The 23,706-nt window shown below is 59.1% G+C and overlaps 2 protein-coding genes across 2 annotated transcripts in view; both read right to left on the minus strand.

Moving 5' to 3' along the window:
- Positions 1–23,706, minus strand: part of LOC309450358 (olfactory receptor 14A16-like) — a gene marked incomplete at its 3' end in the record, with an annotated part of 259,029 nt that overhangs the window by 206,023 nt on the left and 29,300 nt on the right. The window lies entirely within an intron of this gene.
- LOC309450369 (antigen WC1.1-like) lies at positions 6,886–22,711 on the minus strand (the record flags this gene model as incomplete). Its single annotated transcript, XM_082073187.1, has 16 exons — positions 6,886–6,947; positions 7,530–7,682; positions 7,867–7,950; positions 8,354–8,449; positions 9,222–9,359; positions 9,635–9,670; positions 10,087–10,401; positions 10,920–11,234; positions 11,574–11,888; positions 11,974–12,294; positions 12,814–13,128; positions 15,265–15,588; positions 16,379–16,516; positions 18,593–18,730; positions 19,003–19,317; positions 22,684–22,711. The coding sequence occupies 16 exons, from the start codon at positions 22,709–22,711 to the stop codon at positions 6,886–6,888; spliced, it is 3,093 nt and encodes a 1,030-aa protein (XP_081929313.1).

The following is a 23,706-nucleotide window of genomic DNA, read 5'->3' on the forward strand; positions in this document are numbered from 1 at the left end:
GTCTCCTGGGACTTTGTTCCTCAAGGCAGGAGTCTGGAGAATACCCAGCAGTGGATGGGGCTCAAGTCAGGGGTGACCTGAGCAAACTGAGACACCATTACAGAACAGGAGATGGGGCACTTGACCAGCTCCTGAACACAAGTATCGCTGTGCTGTGGCACCTGAGATTGCCAGGGTCCTCTTGGTCCAGAGGAGTGTGACTCCTCTTGAGCTGTCCTGGCCTGTCTCCTCACTCACATGGTGTTTTAGGCACCCACTTTTCTGACATATTGTTTTGTCTGCATGAGGAAATACTCCAGATCAATCATAATTGGAGATTGCTGATACCACCTCTTCTGGAAATGTGGAGGAGGGACAGGGGGAAGAAAATAGAAGAAATTTGGCTTTATTGCTATTTATGATGGAAATGCTCTCTGTTTGGCTGTTCCTGAAATCTCTCTAATCATCCACACCAGACTTGAAGCCTTTAGGAAAATGATGCACAGAGCCTTGGCTTGTAAGAGCATTTTCGATGTTCATGAGCCATCTGCTGCCATGATCCTGAACTGCAGATGCTGAAAGAATGAACACCTGCACATATTCATAAGAATTAAGGGTTAGCTCTCTGTTAGCTCTTTAAGTCTTTACGTGTTAGTTCTTTAAGTGTTAATTAGTTAATTGTTAATTCCCTGTATCAAGCTGGTGGAGGTGAAGTCACCCTGCCCAGGGTGGGGGAGGATGTGGCTGCCAGCACCTTGGTACCACCCTGGTGTGTACATGGGGACAGGCACAGTGGGGCACAAAAGGTGCTAAGGAGCCATCACTGCCCTATTGGAGGCTCTGGATCTCAGGGGGATGTGCAACTGCCACGGTGGGGCATTGTGATGTCACTGGTGATGTCACAAAGGGCCCCGCCCAGGCACCCCTTTAAATACGGGGCAGGGAGGCGGTCACCCCACCGTGGCCTGGTCCCGGTGAAAGAGGAGATGTGGCCACTCTTGCTGCCACTATGTCCCATCCCTGGAAACTGTGAGGCCACTAAGAGCCTAAACTTCCCATTCCTGGACACCTTGGGCCACTCAGGGTAAAATTTCCTGTCCCTGGACCCATTAGGGCACCAAGACCTAAAATGTCCCATCGCTGAGCCCCTTGGGCCACCAAGAGCCAGAATGTCCCATGCCAGACTGGGGTTATCCCATCCCTGGAGACTTTGGGCCACTAAGACCTAAAATGTCCCATCCCTGGATCCAAGATGTCCCATCCCTAGACACTTTAGGCCACCCAGGCCCAGAAGGACCCCATGAAGCCACCAAGACCCAGGTTGACCCATCCTGGGAAACTTTGGGGACACCAAGTCCTAAGATGTCCCATCCTTGCATCGAAGATGTCTCATGCCTGGAGACTTTGGGCCATCCAGGCCAAGGTGTCCCATCCCTGGACCGTGTGAAGCCACTAAGACCCAAGATGTCCCATCCATGCACACTTTGGGCTACCAAGATGCAGGATGTCCCATCCCCGCACCCAAGATGTCCCATCTCCAGCCCCCTTGGGCTACCAAGGTCAAGATGTCCCATCCCTGTACCCCGTGAGGCCACCAAGACCCAGGATGTCTCATCTCTGGACCCCTTAAACCACAAAGATCTAAGACATCCCATCCCTGGACACTTAGGGCCACCCAGACTTATAATGCCCCAACTCTGGATCCAAGATGTCCCATTTGCAGCCATCTCGGGCCACCAAGACCTTAAATGTCCCAACCCTTGGATCCCTTACAAGACCCAGGCCATGATGTGCCATCTCTGGACCCCTTAGACCACCAAGACCTAAAATGTCTCATCCATCCAATGGGTTCGGGGGGATCTGCAATGGGTTTAGGGATCTCCAATGGGTGGGGGGGATCTCTAATGGGTTGGGGGATCTCCAATGGGTTGGGAGATCTCCAAGAGCTTGGGGGATCTCCAAGGAGTTAGGGAGGATCTGCAGTGGTTTAGGGGGATCTTCAGTGAATTGGGGGAACTCCAATGGGTTTGGGGGGATCTCCAATGGTTTTGGAGATCTCTAGTGGGTTTGGAGGGATCTCCAATGGGTTGGGGGATCTCCCATGGTTGGGTTGAGGGATCTCCAGTGGGCTGGGGAATCTCCAATGTGTTTGGGGGCATCTCCAATGGGATTGGGGGGATCTCCAATGGGTTTGGGGGGACATCCAATGGGTTGGGGCATCTCCCATGGTTGGGTTGGGGGACCTCTGATGGGTTTGAGGGATCTCCAATGGGTTTTGGAGATCTGCAATGGGTTGGGGGATCTCCAGTGAGTTTGGAGGGGTGTCCCATGGGTTTGGGGGATCTCCAGTGGGTTGGGGGATCTCCCATGGTTGGGTTGAGGCATCTCCAGTGGGCTGGGGGATCTCCAATGTGTTTGGGGGGATCTCCCATGGGTTTCGGGGGATCTCCAGTGAGTTGGGGGGATCTCCAATGTGTTTGGGGGGACCTCCAATGGGTTGGGGGATCTCCCATGGTTGGGTTGAGGCATCTCCAGTGGGCTGGGGGATCTCCAATGTGTTTGGGGGGATCTCCCATGGGTTTCGGGGGATCTCCAGTGAGTTGGGGGGGATCTCCAATGTGTTTGGGGGGATCTCCAATGGGTTGGGGGATCTCCAATATGTTGGGTTGGGAGATCTCCAGGAGGTTTGGGGGGGTATCTCCAGTGGGTTTGGTGATCTCCAATGGGTTGGAGGATCTCCAGTGGGTTTGGGGGGACATCCAATGGTTGGGGCACCTCCCATGGTTGGGCTGGGGGACCTCTGATGCGTTTGAGGGATCTCCAATGGGTTTTGGAGAACTGCAATGGGTTGGGGGATCTCCAATGGGTTTGGAGGGATCTCCAGTGGGTTAGGGGGATCTCCAGTGAATTGGAGGACCTCCAATGGGTTTGGGGGGATCTCCAATGAGTTGGGGGGATCTCCAATGGGTTGGGGAGTCTCCCATGGGTTTGGGGGGGTCTCCAGTGGGTTGGGGGATCTCCCATGGTTGGGTTGGGGGATTTCCAATGGCTTGGGGGATCTTCAATGGGTTGGGGGGATCTCCTGTCATTGGATTGGGGGATCTCCAATGGGTTTTGTGGGATCTCCAATGGCTTTGGGGATCACCAATGGGTTGGGGGGCATCTCTAGTGGATTGGGGGATCTCCAATGGCTTGAGGGGGATGTCCAATGGTTTGGGGGATCTCCTATGTTTGGGTTTGGGGGGGATTTCCAATGGGTTGGGGGATGTCCAATGGGTTTGAGGGGATCTCCCATCTTTGGGTTTGGGGCGATCTCCAATTGGTTGGCTGGGATCTTTAATGGGCTGGGGGATCTCCAATGGTTGGGTGGGGGGGATCTCCAATGCGTTTGGTGGGATCTTCAATGGGTTAGTGGATCTCCAGTGGGTTTGGGGGATCTCCCAAGGTTGGGTTGGGGGATCTCTAATGGGTTTGGTGGGATCTCCAATGGGTTGGGGGATCTCCAGTGGGTTGGGGGGGATCTCCAGTCGATTGAGGGATCTCCAATGCGTTGAGGGATCTCCCATGATTGGGTTGGGGGAATCTCCAATGTGTTGGGGGATCTCCAAGGGGTTTGAGAGGATCTGCAGTGGCTTAGGGGGATCTTCAGTGAATTGGGGGAACTCCAATGGGCTTGGGGGATCTCCAGTGGGTTTGGCGGATCTCCAGTGAATTGGGGGAACTCCAATGGGTTTGGGGGGATCTCCAATGGTTTTTGAGATCTCCAGTGGGTTTGGAGGGATCTCCAATGGGTTGGGGGATCTCCCATGGTTGGGTTGAGGGATCTCCAGTGGGCTGGGGAATCTCCAATGTGTTTGAGGGCATCTCCAATGGGATTGGGGGGATCTCCAATGGGATGGAGGATCTCCAATGGGTTTGGGGGGACATCCAGTGGGTTGGGGCATCTCCCATGGTTGGGTTGGGGGACCTCTGATGGGTTTGAGGGATCTCCAATGGGTTTTGGAGATCTGCAATGGGTTGGGGGATCTCCAGTGAGTTTGGGGGGGTGTCCCATGGGTTTGGGGGATCTCCAGTGGGTTGGGGGATCTCCCATGGTTGGGTTGAGGCATCTCCAGTGGGCTGGGGGATCTCCAATGTGTTTGGGGGGATCTCCAATGGGTTTCGAGGGATCTCCAGTGGGTTGGGTTGAGAGATCTCCAGGAGGTTTGGGGGGGGATCTCCAGTGGGTTTGGGGATCTCCAATGGGTTGGAGGATCTCCAGTGGGTTTGGGGGGACATCCAATGGGTTGGGGCATCTCCCATGGTTGGGTTTGGGGGGATTTCCAGTGGGTTGGGGGATGTCCAATGGGTTTGAGGGGATCTCCCATCTTTGGGTTTGGGGCGATCTCCAATTGGTTGGCTGGGATCTTTAATGGGCTGGGGGATCTCCAATGGTTGGGTGGGGGGGATCTCCAATGGGTTTTGGAGGATCTCCAGTGGCTTAGGAGATCTCCAGTGAATTGGGGGATCTCCAATGGGTTTGGGGATCTCCCATGGTTGGGTTGAGGGATCTCCACTGGGTTGGGGGGTCTCTAATGTGTTTGGGGGGATCTCCAATGGGTTTTGGGGGTTCTCCAGTGGGCTGGGGGATCTCCAATGTGTTTGGAAGGATCTCCAATGGGTTTAGGGGGATCTCCAGTGGGTTGGGGGGAATCTCCAACGAGTTGGGGGGCATCTCCAAGGGGTTGGGGGATCTCCAATGTGTTGGGTTGGGAGATCTCCAGGGGGTTTGGGGAGCATCTCCATTGGGTTTGGGGACCTCCAATGGGCTGTGTTGGGGCATCTCCAATGGGATTGGGGGGATCTCCAATGGGTTGGGGGATCTCCAGTGAGTTGGGGGGGATCTCCAGTCGATTGAGGGATCTCCAATGGGTTGAGGGATCTCCCATGGTTGGGTTTTGGGGGTCTCCAATGGGTTGGGGGATCTTCAATGGGTTTGGGGAATCTCCCATGGTTGGGGGATCTCCAATGAGTTGAGGGATCTCCACTGGGTTGGGGGATTGTGAGAGTTGTTCTGAAGACGGAGCAGTATTTGCCTGACCATCGCCATCAAGAACTGAGAGAACTGAGGCCCTGACTGAAAGAACAGGTGGACAATGACTTGGAGAGAGGCCCGAGGAGCAGCATTGTGTTGAACTGTTTTCTCCGATACGGGGGGGGGCTCCTGCTTACAATGGCTGCTGTTTGGACTTTGCTGCTGCTCCAGCCAAACCAGCCCCCGCCTCCTGAAAGCTGTTGTCATGAGGGTCTCTTTGACCCAGGGACAAGAGCTGCCGTCCAGAAGGTGTGTTCTCACCTGCAGCCTCAGGTACACGTGTCCCTCACCTGCTCCCTCAAACAATGGCCAACGCAAAGGAGCATGCCCAGCAGCTCGCCAAGGGTCCTGAGGTCACCCAGTGGACCAGAGAGAGACCCCTGAATGCTGGACACGTAAGCGTTGGCAAAAGAAAGCGTGGATCTTTTGAGCCTGCGCAGTACGAGCCTGGGTTGAGAAATCAAGGAGGAGACTGGGCTGAAACAATGGGAGCAAGGGGGGGTGAAGAAGGATAAAAGGTGACTCCAGAATGGACACCGTTGAAGATCTTCCCACCAGAGGATCCCGAACCACGGCGGAGAACCGGCCGGACTCCATGGGACCGGAGACCAGAGGGACGTTTCTGGAACTGGACTGGTGATGAACGCAACCTCATTTCTCATCTTTTCCTTTACTTTTCCCCGTTTCTTTCCCCTTTCTCTTCCTTACTCTCTCTCTGTTGTGTGTCGCTTTATGGGCGAATTAATAAAGCAACACTGCTTGATTGAATTATAACCCCTTGGCTTTTTGGTCGCCTTAATTTTGCGCTCTGAGATCAAGGTAAAAGAACCATCACGAGTCCATCATCGAATGGACCGTGACACCCGCCCGCTCCCATCCCTCTTTGGGCCACTAAGACCTAAAATGTCCCATCCCTGGATCCAAGATGTCACATCCTTAGACACTTTAGGCCACCCAGGCCCAGAAGGACCCCATGAAGCCACCAAGACCGAGGTCAACCCATCCTTGGAAACTTGGGGACGCCAAGTCCTAAGATGTCCCATCCTTGCATCGAAGATGTCTCATGCCTGGAGTCTTTGGGCCATCCAGGCCAAAGTGTCCCATCCCTGGACCGTGTGAAGCCACCAACACCCAAGATGTCTCATCCATGGACACTTAGGGCCACCAAGATGCAGGATGTCCCATCCCTGCACCCAAGATGTCCCATCTCCAGCCCCCTTGGGCTACCAAGGTCAAGATGTCCCATCCCTGGACCCATGAGACCACCAAGACCCAGGATGACCCAGGATGTCCCCGGGGGGCCTCACAGCCCCTGCTCAGGAAGAACGCGGCTCTGTGGCTGTGACAAGAGTGCTCGGGGTCTGTGACGGCCCAAGGCAGCAGGAGCAGCTCATGGAGACTGGGGCCCTGGCAGAGCCAGAGCAGAGGGAACCCCAGCCCTGTGTGTCCCAGAAAGTGGCTCCGCACCCTGTGAGGGGCATGGGGAGCACAGCCGCCTGCTGACCATTGTGGGAGGTGATCTAGGGTGTGATCCCCTCTGGGCCATCTGGAGTTTAAAGGGCACGGTGATGACCTCAGGGCTCACATCTGTGGGGTCGCAGCCAGGACTTGCCCTGGCACAGCAGCTCTGTCATGGCCTCTGCACTGCGGGACCAGCCTGGCCCAGGCAGGGCCTGGGGAAAGAGCAGCTGGGGAATCTCGGGGTGAAGAGATGGGCACTGGGGAGCATCATGGGACCTGTTAGAGAGTCATTTTGACTAGAAACTGCCTGTGGCAAGCAGGATGGAAACCACTCCAGGGGTATTTTTGGTCTCTGCCGCCCCTGATCAAACTCAGGAAGATTTCCTGACGCCTGGGCAGACACAAACCAGCTCCAAGTCAAAGTCCACCGACACTTTCAATAAGAACAAATATGGTACACAGTGGAAAAAAGGGGAAAGTAGAGGAAACTCTGGGCTGTTTGTGCTGCCCATGGGCAAAGGGAGGCGGATCCCGGTGCTCGCGGCTCTCCCAGCTGCACGGACCTCTCCTCCCTCCCGCTGCACCCACCTGCACAGCAGGGACGGGCTCTCCTGGCCGGGGGCTCAGGGGCTGCTGTGCGCCCAGCTCTGTCACAGCCTTTGTGTGTCACAGATGTGCCAGAGAGATCTCTTCAGCGTCATCATAGCCCGTGCTCCCCGGGGACAGGGACGCGGTGTCTCCTTCGGCTCCAGGGACCCCGGCACTTCTCTGGGAGCACAGGCTGCCCCCTGCAAGCAGCAATGCGGGAATTGCAGCTCACCCCATGGGGTCTGTGCATCACCTCCCCCCTGCTCCTCACCACACTCAGCTCCTTCTCCCACCCTTTGGTCCCTCCATGGGAAACTCCTGGGGCAGGTTCCCCCTTCCCAGGAGGTTTAGGTCTCAGTGCAGCAGCAACCAGGGTGGCAGTGGGGATGGCACCCCAGGAACCAGCAGCGCTGAGTTTCCCTCTCACCTCTGGGTGCATCGCTGGGTCCTGCTCCCTCCGCTGGCACCCTGGGCATTTCCCGAGCTCCCTGTTCAGGGGTATCGTCCTCCCCAGGGTGAGAAACCTCCCTGGCATCATCATAGCCATCCACTGGGTCACCCCCAGGCAGAACAGGAACACCTGAAAAGAGAGGGGAGCTGGTGACAGTGAGAAGATCCATCCTGCAGAGCAGAGGATGGGAGGCGCTGGTGTTGACAGCAGCACAGGAGACCCCCAGGTCCTCCCCATCTCTGACGGTGACACCCAGTGACACCTCTGTCCTTCACTGGTCTGCAGGCAGATCAGCCCCTTCCTGCTTCATTACCTGGTGCTGATCCCAGACCATTCTCCTCCTCTTGGTGCCCAGGGTAGGGCTGCAGCTGGGTCAGGGACTGCTCTGAAGAGGAGCCTGGAGAGATGTGCAGTGAGAGTTATGGGACGACCCCACTGACCTTGTTCGTGGTCAGTGCTGCTGGGGAGGGGACCCACAGAGCTGGGGCTGCATGGGGAGGAGGGCTGGGAATTCACCCTGCTCCCTGGGACAAGCCCTGTCTCAAAGGTGCTCCCAGAGCTGCCCCAGGACAGCTCTTCCCTCACTTGTCAACGGGTGCAGGGGCAGGAAGAGAGGGGCTGTCCAGCTGCCATGGGCAAAGCGGGTTGGGAGGCAGCTCCTCTCCCAGGCCCAGGGCTGGGGTGCTCTCCCCACAGACCACACAGCCCCAGCACTGCTGGGACCACGGGCTGGGGGCTTCAGGGGATCAGCCCTGGGGAGGGGCCAGGGGAAAGGGTCCTGCAGATGTGCCCACACCCACCTGAGCGACCAAACCTCGCCTGCTTCTCCCACGCTGGGCTGTGACCGATCTCCTCGTACACGGCCTCGGGGAAGAGCTCCTGGGCTGTCCTGGAGCCTGGGGACAGAGGCAGAGCTGGCATGGGGACAGGCAGAGGGGCAATGGGACCCCACTGTGCTCCCCAAACCTGTTCCTTGGCCCAGCCCAGGACTGCTCCAACAGCACAGCCCCAGGGTGCTGTCCAGAACAGCTGCCACATCCCCAGTGAGGGCCACATCACTGTGGAGAAGATTTGGGACAGCATGACCCTCACATCTGCCCCTTGGAGACAGTGCTCAAGCGCCTCTGGCCCCTGGGTCAACCCCTTGTCTGACCCCAGAGCAGCTCCCGTGCTTCCCCTGCACCTGGAGCCAACCCCTGTCTGCCCCACGAGTCCATAGCAGGGCCCCCGCCCTACCAAGGGCAGGCAGGGCTGGGCAGAGGGTCAGCCTGGGGCCTGACTCCATGGAGATGGGCCCTGCTGCCCTGAGGTCCTCCTGTCTTCTCCTTTGCCCCAGAGCGCCCTCCAGCACTACCCAGAGCACTGCCAGCCTTGGCCATCTCCCCCAGAATAACTTGTCCCCCAGGATAACTTCTCCCCCAGGATAACATCTCCTACAGTCCTGCTCTGCCATGTCTCTCCTTGCCCCATCTCTTGCTCCCACCACCTCTGGGCTCTCTCCAGCCCTTTGCTGCTGGTGCCCTATGGCCAGACAGTCAATGGGGTGCGTGGGGCAGGTGGCAGCACACAGTCTCCTCCCCTCAGCTCTGCTTGTGCCCCTTACTGACCCCCCGCAGCACCCCCAGCCCCTCCAGGAGGCATCACTGGGAGCTCTGTGGAAGGACCCACCTCTGCGCCCAGCCCTGGCCCTGAGCGCTTGCCCGGCCAGCAGGGCCAGGAGCAGGCAGAGAAGGGCCCCCAGGATGATGCAGATGATGACAGGCACTGAGATTCTCCCACTGACAGTCGGACGGCCCTGGGTGGGATCTGCACGGGCAAGAACATGGAAGAACAGCACCAGCCCTGGGAGAGGTGGCGGCAGCACCAGACCTGACCCCCATTATACAAGGCATCAGAGAGTGGAGGGCCCCAGGGGGGATGATGGGGATGCTTCCACCCTGCTGAGTGAATTTCACCCCCTCCTCAACCCCCACACAACCACTCCCTCCTGGGAGTTTCACGCTCCAGCAAGGAGCCCCTTGCACCCCACTGTGGGTCAGAGCCCGGCCCTGGGATACCCAGCCCTGGGAAGGACGAGTTACCTGCTCGGGGTGGGGATGCTGCTGTCCTGGGCGCAGCTGCAGAGAGGAAAAGGAGAGCTGGGCTGAGGGGGTGGGAGTGCACGTACCAGGGAGCCTCCCCTGCAACACCCCGGTGTGTGTCTGTAGTGTCCCTGACACATCCCACCCCAACTGCCCCTCCCATAGTGCCAGAAAGGGACCCAGGACAGGGCCCGGGGCCTCTGCTCTGGGCGGCGGGCAGGGTGGCACAGGCAGCCCGGGGATGGATGGTCCTGGAGCTGCAGGGCCCCACGGGCAGTGGCCCAAGGACACCCAGTTCCACCGAGGCTGCTCCCTGCTTGGCACCAGCTGCTGCCCCCCACAGGAACGTTCCTGCTCTCGGGAGCTCAGGGGCTGTGCCAGGACCAAGCGGGTGAAAGGCCTTTCCCAGCTCCCTGCCAATACCTGACCAAGGGGTCCCAGGCCCCGCTCACCAGAGCAGCGCACGGCAGCGTCTTCCTTATGCCGGCAAGCACGTCCGTCCCCAGGCCGGGCCCAGCAGTCCTGCAGAGACGACTCCGTCCCCCGGCACTCCACCCGCTCCAGCCAGATGGGGCCCTGGCCCACCCCAAAAGCAGCCTCATGCAGGGCAGACACCGCGGGGCCACAGCCCAGCTGCCTGCACGCCACCTGGGCATCCCGCATGTCCCAGGAGTCATCGCACACTGTCCCCCAGGAGCCGCGGTGCCAGAGCTCCACTCTGCCCGAGCACCCGTCCTCGCCTCCCACGGCACGGATCTTCTCCCTGTCTGGAGAGGGCAAGGAGCTCCCACGGCACTCAGACAGCAGAGGAGCCAGGCAAGAGGAGCACGCGGAGGAGCAGCTCCCTACCTGTGCAGCTGCTGGAGTTGGGGCACGGGGCCAAAGGCTCTGGGGGCATTTCTGGGCGTCCCCCTGAAGAAGGAAACACTGTGGTGAAGGGGCTGGCTCGGGGATTGTGCAGAAGAGAGCGGGGCTGAGCTCTGCTGTGCCTGTGTGTGCCATCTTGGTCACAGAGCAGCAGGACGGTGTCCATGGAGGGGAGGCTCCTCTGAACCCTCTCTGGTCTCTGCTGAGACCACTTGGAGATGTCGCTGCCTTCCCTGCTGGGTGGCAACTGCTGCTGGACATGTGGGACACTGAGAACTGTGGTCACATCTGTGCCACCAGCAGCAGGAGAGTCTGACATGGCAAGGAAAACCCCTCCAAGCTCTTTCTCTGCATTTGGCCGTGCCCAGAGGGGAGCAGAAGCTGGGGTGGCACTGGTGCCCGAGTGGCTCAGAGTTACCATTGCAGGTGATGTGGGTCTCTTCTCGCAGGTCATCGCACGACTGTGGGTCCCAGGGAGCAGATGGACACTGCCAGAAGGAGCTGGTTCCCTTCTCACACTGCACGTAATCCAGCCAGGCAGGGCCAGACACCCTGCTATAGGGCAGGTCTGCTTCCAGGGATCCTCCATCCCCACAGCCCAGCTCCTTGCACACCAACGACACCGTTTCAGTAGTCATCGAGCTGGAGCAAACGCTCCCCCACGTCCCGTTGTAGAAAACCTGAAGGCGCCCGGAGCAGCCGTCACTGTTCTCCAGCCTCAGGGCCACGAACTCTGGGAGGAAAGGCAGCAAGAGAACAGGCTGGTGTGGGGCTGTGGGAGCCAGGACACCCCTGCGCTCCCCAGGCCCCCAGCCAGGCAGGGCAGGGCCAGCAAGTCCCCCTCGCACCCAGGGCAGGGAGAAGTCCCTGATGGACACAGCCCCTGCTCTCCCCGCTCACCCTGGGGGACACTGAGCTCCCCAGGGACCCCGCTGAACTGAGGGCACCCGTGCAGGGGTGTCTGTAGGCCGGGCTCAGGCAGGGGCTCAGCCAGGGCCAGCCTTGGCCATGCCCGGCTTTCCCTGCGTCCTGGCCTCCCGGGAACCATCCCGGCACAGCTCCCGGCACACACCTGAGCACATGACGCCCGCGTCCTCCTTGTGCCCGCAGTCGTGCTGCCCCCAGGGCCCGGCAGCGCAGTCCCAGAGAGCAGCTTCGGCCCCGGAGCAGTTCACACCATCCAGCCAGATCTGCCCGGAGCCTTCCCCGAAGCGAGCGGAGCCGGCCGCCTCCACCGCCCCTCCGCAGCCCAGCTGTTGGCAAACGACGGCGGCATCAGACAGGTCCCAACCATCGTCACAGACGGTCCCCCAGCTGCCCTGGTGGTAGATCTCCACTCTCCCTGCGCAGCGCCCCGGCCCGTTCACCAGCCGGACCCGCCGGCTCCCTGCAGTGGGGAGAAAGCCCAGGAGCGGTCAGGGGGTGGCTGCCCCCCCACCCCATCATCTGGGGGCTCGTGCAGCACCGCTCACCCCAGCAAATGACTCCCACGTCCTCCACAACCCCTCCCAGCAGGGCACTCCCGGGCAGGGAGGTGTTGCAGAGGGTCAGGCTGGCCTCGTGCCCTGCGCACCGGACCCCTCGCAGCCCCACGGGGCCCGTCCCTCGCTCAGGCTTTGGGGGGCTGTAGGCTTCTTCTGCCTCTCCACACCGCAGCTGCCGGCACACCACGCTGGCCTCCCGCACGTCCCACTGGTCGTCCAGCACTCTGCCCCACGTCCCGCGCTGGAAGATCTCCACTCGCCCGTCGCACCGGCTCCCGCCGCCCACCAGCCGCAGGGACGCGGAGTCGGCTGGGCCTGGGGAGAGCAGAGGAGCCGCAGCCATCAGCGGCACCGGGCAGCACGGCAGCCTCCAGGGAGGAGGGCAAGGGGTGTCCGACCAAACAGGGCGAGAGCGAGCCCTGTGCTGACAAGAAGCGAGGGCAAAGCCCAGGCCCTGTCTGCAGCTCACACCGGGTCTGCTGCTGCGGGTGGTGGGATGAGGCTCTGCAGGGCTCTCTGTGGGGATGGGATGTGTTTGTCTGCAGCCACAGGGATGGAGCAGAGCCCCACCAGCCTGTCCTGGGCTCATCCTATGGAACCCAGGCCGGGCAGTGGTACCAGGGCCTAAGGCGCTGCCCTGGGGACAGGTGTCTGTGTCTGTTCAGACCTCAGCTCTCCCAGAGCAGAGCGGTCAGTCTGAGCAGGGAAAGCCCCCCAGGGATCCTCCAGGGAGAAATTCAGCCCAGTGCTGCCATGGGACCCCTGCTTTGGGTGGCCGTGTCTCACACAAAGGGAAACAGAGCTAACGCACCATTTTCGTGCACTCACCTGAGCAAATGACAGCAGCGTTGTTCCAGGGGGAGCACGGGGAGGCCCCCAGGGTGGCCACTGGGCACTGTCCCAGGTGGGCTTCAGTCCCGTCACAGTGGAATGAGTCTCTCCAGACAGGGCCAGTCTCTCTCCCAAAATGCTCTCCTCCAGGAATGGACTCAGCAAACCCACAGTTGAGTTGACGACACAGGACGTGGGCATCCGAGAGATCCCAGCGGGAGGCACAGAGGGTCCCCCAGCTCCCCAGCACCTGGACCTCCACCCTCCCCGCACACGCTGTGCTGCCGTTCACCAGCCTGAACCCTGTGTACTCTGGGGACAGAGGAGGAGAGAATCACAGAATCACACAATGTCAGGGATTGGAAGGGACCTCAAAGCTCATCCAGTCCAACCCTCCCACTGGAGCAGAAACACCCAGATGAGGTTACACAAGAAGGTGTCCAGGTGGGTTTTGAATGTCTGCAGAGCAGCAGACTCCAGAACATCCCTGGGCAACCTGGTCCAGTGTTCTGTCACCCTCACTGCAGACCGCACTCCCTCAGTTCAGCTGTGAGGATGCTGTGGGAGACTGTGTCAAATGCCTTACTCGAGTCAAGGTAGACCACGTCCACCGCTCTGCCATCATCCATCCACCTTGTTATGTCCTCATACCAGTCAATGAGGTTGGTCAAACACGACTTCCCCTTGGTGAAGCCATGCTGACTGCCCCTAATGACCCTCTTATCCCTGATATGGCTTGAGAAGGCACCAAGGATAAGTCGTTCCATCAGTTTCCAAGGGAGGGAGGTGAGGCTGACCGGTCTATAATTACCCGGGTCCTCCTTCTTGCCCTTTTTGAAGACTGCAGTGACATTTGCTTTCCTCCAGTCCTCAGGTACCTCTCCCATTTGCCACAACTTAGCAAAAATGATGGAGAGTGTCCGAGCAATGACCTCAGCCAGCTCCCTCAGCACCCGCGGGTGCATCCCATCCGGACCCATGGATTTATGGATGTCCAGATTGCCTGACTGCTCCCTATCCCAGTCCTCATCAACCCAGGCAAACTCCTCCAGTGTCCTGCCTGCCTCTGGGGCCTCAGTGGTGCGGGGCTCCTAGGACAGCCATGGGAGAGTAGACACAGACAAAGAAGCATTCAGAGAGGGCAGGTTGGTGCTTTTGTACCCCTGGTAGCTGGTGGAAAGGCCAGAGGGACAGAGGCCTTTCTTCTCCTTCTGCAAGGTTTTCATGCTGCAGACTGTCCCATGATCCCTCCTGCCCTACACCCACCCAGCGCAGTCCTTGCTCTGTCCCCAACCCCGGGCACAGCCCCAGCATTCAACACCCCACCCCGAGTCCTCACGTGTGCAGCTGACAGCAGCGCTGTTCATCTGGGGGCAGGCCTGGTCCCTGGAGGACCCCGTGGGGCAGGAGGACAGGAGGGACTCATTCCCCACACACTGCAGCTCTCCATCCCACACGGGACCAGCCCCTTCTCCAAAGTGACCTCCTCCAGACACAGGCAGGGCCACGCCGCACTGCAGCTCCCTGCAGACCACCTCAGCAGCCTTGGGGCCAAAGCGGGAACCACAAACAGTTTTCCACTGGTTGCCATCACGGATCTCCACACGTCCTGAGCAGCGGCTCTTCCCGTCTACCAGACGGACAAATCCTGGAAAAAAACACCAAAAAACCTGGGAGTTCCCAGAGCCCTCTGGCACTTACTTGCCCATGTCCCACATCACCCCCAAGGAATCCCTGGCCAATCTGCACATTGCACATCCCAGCAGAAGCTGTTGGGGGAGTGTTGGTGCCACAAACACATCCAAGACCCTCCGTCCCTCCTCTACAGCACCAGAGCACAGGCCCCTGCAGAGCTCGGGCCAGGCAGGACCATCATCACCTGGTGCCACCAGAGGCTCACTCTGATCCCAGGGTGTTCCTGGGCTGTTGGGAGGTTCCTTTTAGGTGGGAGATGTCCCAGGGCACAGAAATGGAGCAGCTGTTATCATGGCTGGTGCTTTCCAGAGCCCTCCCCTGCCTGCTCCAGGGGGCTGTTCTCATCCAGGGACACCGTGCTCTGCCCAGGGGTGCACAGGTCCCAGGCCAATGGCCAGGCTGGGGACAGGAGACCCGCATGTCCACCTGGCCTCCCGCTGCCTCAGAGGGTGTCAGCAGCACAGACGAGAGTCAGTAAGTGCTGGCAAAGAGCCTGTTTCATGGGTTAGTGTGGGGAGCTGTGGGCATTCAGAGGGGTTGGGAAGCTGGTCAGCGCTGCCTGCACGGGGTCCTGTCCCCTCAGGGATGTCACAGCTTTCTCCAGGGACCAGTTACACCAGCAATGACAGTTCCAGCTCAGCAGCATGATTGCCATACTGGGCCCTACTCCAGCATGTTTGTTGCTCCCTAAGGCACAGCCAGGGCCCTTCCATCATCCCAGCCCCAAAGGTGGGGAACAAACTGACCCCTTACCTGAACACGTCACTCCAGCATCGAAAGCGTGCACACAGTTATGTTCACCCCATCCTGCATGTTCACAGTCAGACAGGGCAGATTCGGTGCCATTACAGCCAACATCATCCATCCAAATGGGGCCAGATCCTGCCCCAAAGTGTCCGTACTGGTGAGCTCCAACAGCAGACCCACAGCCCAGCTGCTTACAAACCACTGCTGCATCGTTCATGTCCCAGTAGTGACCACACACGGTCCCCCACTGTCCCTGGTGTTTCACCTCCACTCTCCCGGCACAGCGCCTGCCGCCATCCACCAGCCTCACCTCCGCAGCACCTTCAAACACTGACACAGGACCAGTCTGATCAGCATTAAGCCCCCGCACTGTGGGTGTCAGGGTGGGAGGCCCCTCCCCTGCATGGTGTTCCCATTGTGGTGCAGAGGTCCCTTCTGTAGCCACAGGCTGTCCAAGGCTGGGGTGACCAGTTCCAGCCCTGCTGGGTCATTTGTGACCCCAGAGCTTTCAGCACTTCCTTCTACCCTAACAGACCCTCCAACCTGACCCTGGCCCAGGCCCACCTAGAGCACCTGCTCCTCCCCAGCCAGCACCCTGGGAAGACACCTGTTCCCAGGGATCCCCAAGCACACGCTGCTGCTTCTCCCAGGGCCCCCAGCTCCCCTGGGCCACAGTCTGCCCTGAGTACTTCCCAGCTCATCATCTCAGGCCTTTGTGTGTCCCCTGTGGAGCAACATGTTGATCCCAGGGAGCCTTCCCAGCCCATGGCCCCTCTTTGTCCTGGGGCATCAGCCCAGCCCTGCCCTTGTCTGTGATCCCCAGGAGGGTCAGGTCTCTGCCAGCCTGTGGGAACAGATGCCTCAGTTCCCCTGTCTCCACAATCCCAAACTGTCCCCTCCTCAGTGTGGGTTTTATCCCAGTGTTCAACACCCCACCCCGAGTCCTCACGTGTGCAGCTGACAGCAGCGCTGTTCATCTGGGGGCAGGCCTGGTCCCTGGAGGACCCCGTGGGGCAGGAGGACAGGAGGGACTCATTCCCCACACACTGCAGCTCTCCATCCCACACGGGACCAGCCCCTTCTCCAAAGTGACCTCCTCCAGACACAGGCAGGGCCACGCCGCACTGCAGCTCCCTGCAGACCACCTCAGCAGCCTTGGGGCCAAAGCGGGAACCACAAACAGTTTTCCACTGGTTCCCATCATGGATCTCCACACGTCCTGAGCAGCGGCTCTTCCCGTCCACCAGACGGACAAATCCTGGAAAAAAACACCAAAAAACCTGGGAGTTCCCAGAGCCCTCTGGCACTTACTTGCCCATGTCCCACATCACCCCCAAGCAAGCCATGGCCAAACTGCCATTGCACATCCCGGGGGAAGCTGTTGGGGAAGTGCTGGTGACACAAACACATCCAAGACCCTCCTCCCCTTCTCTACAGCACCAGAGCACTTGAGGTGTGTGTCTGCCACACACTCACAGCCACAGGTGTGCTCAGACAAAGGGTCCCACACAAGGTCCTCTGTGCCGCCCAGCACGCTCCCCCAGCACCGCAGTGTGTGAGCCGTTGGGGTCCAGGAGAACTGGCCCAGATGATGACGAAGCTGTAACTGCTCAGCCCCTGCAGAGCTTGGGCCAGGCAGGACCATCATCACCTGGGTGTAACCAGAGGCTCACTCTGATCCCAGGGTGTTCCTGACTGTTGGGAGGTTCTTTTTAGGTGGGAGATGTCCCAGAGCACAGAAATGGACTAGCTGTTATCATGGCTGGTGCTTTCCAGAGCCCTCCCCTGCCTGCTCCAGGGGGCTGTTCTCATCCAGGGACACCATGCTCTGCCCAGGGGTGCACAGGTCCCAGGCCAATGGCCAGGCTGGGGACAGGAGACCCGCATGTCCACCTGGCCTCAGCTGCCCCAGAGGGTAAGAGCAGCACAGACGAGAGTCAGTAAGTGCTGGCAAAGACCCTTTTTCATGGGTCAATGTGGGGAGCTGTGGGCATTCAGGAGGAATTGGGTAGCTGGTCAGCACTGCCAGTATGGGGTCCTGTCCCCTAAGGGCTGTCACAGCTTTCCCCAAGGACTGGTCACACCAGCAATGACAGTCCCAGCTCAGCAGCACAACTGGCCACACTGAGCTCGGATCCAGCATGTTTGTTGCTCCCTATGGTACAGCCAGGGCCCTTTCACCATCCCAGCCCCAAAGGTGAGCAACAAGCTGACCCCTTACCTGAACACGTCACTCCAGCATCGCCACTGTGACCACAGTCATGTTCACCCCATCCTGCATGTTTACAGTCAGACAGGGCAGATTCGGTGCCATTACAGCCAACATCATCCATCCAAATGGGGCCAGATCCTGCCCCAAAGTGTCCATACTGAGGAGCTCCAACAGCAGACCCACAGCCCAGCTGCTTACAAACCACTGCTGCATCGTTCATGCTCCAGTAGTCACCACACACGGTCCCCCACTGTCCCTGGTGTTTCACCTCCACTCTCCCGGCACAGTGCCTGCCACCGTCCGCCAGCCTCACCTCCGCAGCACCTTCAAACACTGACACAGGACCAGTCTGATCAGCATTAAGCCCCCGCACTGTGGGTGTCAGGGTGATAGCCCCCTCCCCTTTCAGGCTGTCCCCAGTATGCTGCAGAGGTCCCTTCTATCCCCATGGACCGTGCAAGGCTGGAGTGACCAGCTCCAGCCCTGCTGGGTCATTTGTGACCCCAGAGCTTTCAGCACTTCCTTCTACCCTTGCAGACCCTCCAACCTGCCCCTGGGCCAGGCCCACCTAGAGCACCCACTCCTCCCCAGTCAGAGCCCTGGGAAGAGACCTGTCCCCAGGGATCCCCAAGCACACGCTGCTGCTTCTCCTAGGGCCCCAGCTCCCGTGGGCCGCAGTCCGCCCTGAGTACTTCCCAGCTCATCATCTCAGCCCTTTGTGTATCCTCTGTGGAGCAACATGTTGATCCCAGCGAGTCCTACCAGCCTATTGTTCCCTTTGTCCTTGGGCAACAGCCCAGCCCTGCCCTTGTCTGTGATCCCCAGTATGGTCAGGTCTCTGCCAGCCCGTGGGAACAGATGTCCCAGTTCCCCTGTCTCCACAATCCCAAACTGTCCCCTCCTCAGGCTGGGTTTCACCCCAGCGTTCAGCACCCCACCCCGAGTCCTCACGTGTGCAGCTGACAGCAGCGCTGTTCATCTGGGGGCAGGCCTGGTCCCTGGAGGACCCCGTGGGGCAGGAGGACAGGAGGGACTCATTCCCCACACACTGCAGCTCTCCATCCCACACGGGACCAGCCCCTTCTCCAAAGTGACCTCCTCCAGACACAGGCAGGGCCACGCCACACTGCAGCTCCCTGCAGACCACCTCAGCAGCCTTGGGGCCAAAGCGGGAACCACAAACAGTTTTCCACTGGTCCCCATCACGGATCTCCACACGTCCTGAGCAGCGGCTCTTCCCGTCCACCAGACGGACAAATCCTGGAAAAAAACACCAAAAAGCAAATCATACAACCCTGTGGTGAGGCAGAAGGGGTTGGGCAGCTGGTCAGCGCTGCCTGCACAGGGTCCTGTGTCCACAGGGCTGTCACAGCTTTCCCCAAGGACCGATTGCACCAGCAATGACAGTCCCAGCTCAGCAGCACAACTGGCCACACTGGGACCTGCTCCAGCATGTTTGTTGCTTCCTGAGAGCACAGCCGGGTCCCTTCCACCATCCCAGCCCCAAAGGTGGGAGCAGGCTGACCCCTTACCTGAACACGTCACTCCAGCATCCTCATCATGACCACAGTTATGTTCACCCCATCCTTCATGTTTGCAGTCAGACAGGGCTGATTCGGTGCCATTACAGCCAACACCATCCATCCAAATGGGGCCAGATCCTGCCCCAAAGTGTCCGTACTGGTGAGCTCCAACAGCAGACCCACAGCCCAGCTGCTTACAAACCACTGCTGCATCGTTCATGCTCCAGTAGTCATCACACACGGTCCCCCACTGTCCCTGGTGTTTCACCTCCACTCTCCCAGCACAGCGCCTGCCGCCGTCCGCCAGCCTCACCTCCACAGCACCTTCAAACACCGACACGGGACCAGTCAGATCAGCGCCAAGCCCCAGCACTGTGGGTGTCAGGGTGGGAACCCCCTCCCCTGCAGGCTCTCCATCCCACCACACAAGGCACCTCTTCCCACCCCTTCATCCACCTGCCCCCCACCCATGCCCACCCACACACTGCCCAGCTCTGCACTGGGCACCCACTGCCCCCAGCCCAGCACCCCCTGAACAGCCCTGTGTACCCAGGGCTGCAGCTTCCCCTGTAAAACACCTGTTCAAGCACCATCCAAACCAACCCCATCCCCAGGGCTTTCCCTGTTCCCACTGAGATGATCCAGAGGATCCCACCTCCCCTCCTCTCCGCTGGCATCAGCCCTGGGCCAGGCCCCCCAGAAGGACATGTCTCTACTGCAGATGTCCCCGTCCTCTCTCTCTGGGGGGCAGAAACTGCCCTCGTGGGGTCAGGTTTCCCTTTGAACAAGGGGCAGTGAGCAGCACACAAACCCTCTGGGGCAGCCCAGAGGTTGGCAGTGCCCTGGGGATGTCTGGGTGCTGCCATCGCCAGTGAGGTCACCACTGGTCCAGAGGCAGAGTGCTGGGAACAAGGGGTCCCCAAAGGTACCCCAGGACAGGGGGGCTGTGAATCCAGCCAGGCACAGAACACTGGAGCCCCGGAAAAGGAGATACTGTCTCCCACCCAGATGGGCACAGGGAAAGGCACAGGCTCCATGGATCTGAGAACCTTCTGCCCCCTGTGTCGGCAGCACCTGCAAAGGAACTCCATTCCCAGACAGATCCCCATGACCACACTGGTACCCGCTGGCCCTGGGTGGTGGGACAATGAGTCAGCACTTACCCCTGAACAGCTGTACCCAGAGGAGCAGCCACAGCATCTGAGGGGACACGAGTCCCTCTGTGCCCATCCTGAGCCTCCTGCCCTGATGGCACAGCCCTCTGTGCCGCACTCCCTGCCACAGCTCCAGGGACTCGTGGGACCAATGATGACGGGAGGGCAATATATCTCTGCAGATGCCCCCCGGTTACAGGAGGAGCCAATCGAAGCAGCAGCACCTTTTTAGACATTATCGGGAGCTATCTCCCCTCCGACACGGCCCAGTCCTCCAATGAACTTCTCCAGCGCCGTTCATGACCATATATGAGGGACGGCTCCGCTGCAGATGTCACAGCACTTCAATGGTAGAACATCACAGGACAGGGCTGGTTGTAGTGGGGGAAACAGTTTTTCACCCCTTGAGCTCTGAGTGTGGACCAGGAGCACTGAGCATGTGCTGCGACAGGCACATCCAAGAGCCCGAGGTGAGAGTGTCCAGTCACCCCGGTGCCATAAGACCCAGGGGGCTGGGACTGCACCGGGGCTGTGTCAGGAAGGGAAGGAAACAGCCCCTGTGACAGACCCCGCTCTGCGGGGAGCAGCATCTGGGAAAGGGCCTTAGCCCAGGGCAGAGCCCCATCCCAGGAGCGCTGGCTCACCCACCGCTCCCTGGAGAGCCCGCGGAAGGTCCCTCACAGGAGCTGGAGCTGGGACACGTCCCTGTCCTGGCAGCAGACATGCAGCCCAGAGGCTCAGACGTGTCCCTGACTGTCAGCGTGTCACCGAGGGGCCGTTATTCCCCACGGGTGGATCAGAGCTGCAGCCTGCAGGTGCACAAACCACAGCCCCCGCGCTCCCCCCGCGGCGCGCGGGCAGGAAGTCTGTGGTTTCCTCCTGGCGCCGTGCCCGGCACATCCCTGCGGTGCCCCCGATACACCCCCAGCCCGACGGCTGCAGCCAGGGCTGCAGGGGCTGCTCCTTCGGCCTCGCAGGCACAGGGCCGGGCAGCTCCTGTACCTGCTGGGGACCCTGTGACAGCACATGGACGGTCCGGCACCGAGCTCCATGGCCATGGGGTGTCACCGGTGACCTGAGCATTGCTACTCCTACTGCCACTGCTGTGTGCTCATTGGTTACACTGACAGTGACCTCACCAGCCCCTATAAGGATAGGTCCTGGCCTATCAGCCGTTCAGCCAGGAGCAACATCACTGCCCCTTGTCCTACCATTGGTTGTCACCAGCAGAGCCTGGCTCCATCCTCCTGACACTCCCCTTTCCATCTTGATCCCCAGCAATGAGTCCCCTCTCAGGCTCCTCTTGTCCAGCTCCAGAGCCCCAGCTCCCTCAGCCTTTCCTCCCACGGGAGATGCTCCACTCCCTCCAGCATCTTGGTGGCTGCGCTGGACCCTCTCCAGCAGTTCCCTGTCCTGCTGGAACTGAGGGGCCACAACTGGACACAAGATTCCAGGTGTGGTCTCCCCAGGGCAGAGCAGAGGCGCAGGAGAACCTCTCTGACCTACTGACCACCCCCCTTCTAATCCACCCCAGATACCACCGGTCTTTACGGTCTCCCATCCAAGCACTGACTGGGCCCAACCCTGCGTAGCTTCCCAGATCAGGCGAGATGGGGTGTGCTCAGGGTGCTATGGCTGTGTATATATATGGTCTCCCGTCCAAGCACTGACCGGGTCTGACCCTGCTTAGCTTCCCAGAGCAGATGAGATGAGATGTTCTCAGGGTGATGTGGCTGCATATATTATATATATATATATATATGTGTGTGTGTGTTCCTCAAGTGTATTCTGGTAATATCTGAACTAAACCCTTTTTTCAAGGGCAGAGTAGAGGGACAGGTGAACCTCTCTGACCTACTGACCATCCCCTTCTAATCCCCCCCAGGTACCATTGGCTTCCTGGCCACAAGGTCTCCCATCCAAGTACTAACCGGGCCCGACCCTGGTTAGCTTCCCCGATCAGCCATTGTCAGGGTGCTATGGCTGTATATATTATATATATATGTATATGATCCCCAAGTATATCCTGATAGTAACTGAATTAAACCCTTTATTCAAGGGCAGAGTAGAGGGGCAGGAGAACCTCTCTGACCTACTGACCCCGCTTTGAATCCACCCCAGGTCCCATTGGCTTCCTGGCCACAAGGGCCCAGTGCTGGCTCATGGTCACCCTGCTGTCCCCAGGACCCCCAGGTCCCTTTCCCCTACGCTGCTCTCTAAGAGGTCATTCCCCAACTTAGACTGGAACCTGGGGTTGTTCCTGCCCAGATACAAGACTCTACTGAGACCCCAGGGACCTCACCAGCACAACCTGTTTGCTCTGTGCACATGTTGGGGTGACCCCATGTGGCAGCGCCCACCCAATCACTTGCTCACACCCCACCAGTGGGATGTGGGAGGGAATGGAAGGGCAGAAGCAAGAAAGAAAACCTCATGGGTCAAGATAAAAGTTTAAGAAGCGGAGAAGTAATCACTCACAGCAGGAGATACATATGCCCAGCCTGTCTCTGAGCAAAGGATGTTTTGAAGAACCCACCTGCCTCCTCAGTTTTATTGCTGACCATGACGTCATATGGTGTGGAATATCCCTTTGGTCAGTTGGGGTCAGCTCTCCTGGCTTCGTCCCCTCCAGCCTCTTGTCACCTCCAGCCTCCACACTGTTAGGGCAGCGTGAGAAACAGCAAAGGCCTTGAGGCTGTGCCAGTGCTGCTCAGCAACTGCTACAACATCAGTGTTGTCAGAGCTGTTCTGGGCACCATCAGCAGGGGTTGTGAAGAGGAAAAGCAGCTCCATCCCAGCCAGTACCATCTCCAGCCCTTGTTCCACACCGTGTGCACCCTGCTCAGGTCCTACAGCGTTCAGACATTGACATCCACCACCACCCCTTCCCCAGCCCTTGCCATGACACACGCACACACTGGTTTGGCTGGTGTGGCTCAGGTGGACCAGGGCAGGTCCCAGCACTCCTGACTTCTCCCCTCGCTCAACCAGAGCAGTTGGGAACATTCAATCAGGTTATGAGCCTAAGGACAACGTGTCCCGTCCCAACAGATGGGTTGAGGGATGAGTTAATCCTGACTCAACAGATGGGGTGAAGAGGGAAGAAGGAAGAGAGAGAGAGAAGAGCAAAACTAAGATATCAGAAAGAGAAAGGGAGAGAGGGAGATCACAGATATCACCACCCCACGGGTACATTGGTCCTGGGATGACTCTATGGGTCTCTATGGATCTCTATGGTCCCTATGGGTCTCTATGGTCTCCGTGGGTCTCTATGGTCCCTATGGGTCTCTATGGGTCTTCATGGGTCTCTATGGGTCTCTATGGGTCTCTATGGTCTCTATGGGTCCCTATGGATCTCTATGGTCTCTATGGGTCCCTATGGGTCTCTATGGTCTCCATGGGTCTCTATGGTCTCTATGGGTCTCTATGAGTCTCTATGGTCTCTATGGGTCTCTACGGTCCCTATGGGTCTCTATGGTCTCTATGGTTGTCTATGGGTGTCTATGGTCTCTATGGGTCCCTATGGGTCTCTATGGTCTCCATGGGTCTCTATGGTCTC

Source organism: Streptopelia decaocto (assembly GCF_964273445.1).
Source record: "Streptopelia decaocto genome assembly, chromosome: 26".
NCBI lineage: Eukaryota > Metazoa > Chordata > Aves > Columbiformes > Columbidae > Streptopelia > Streptopelia decaocto.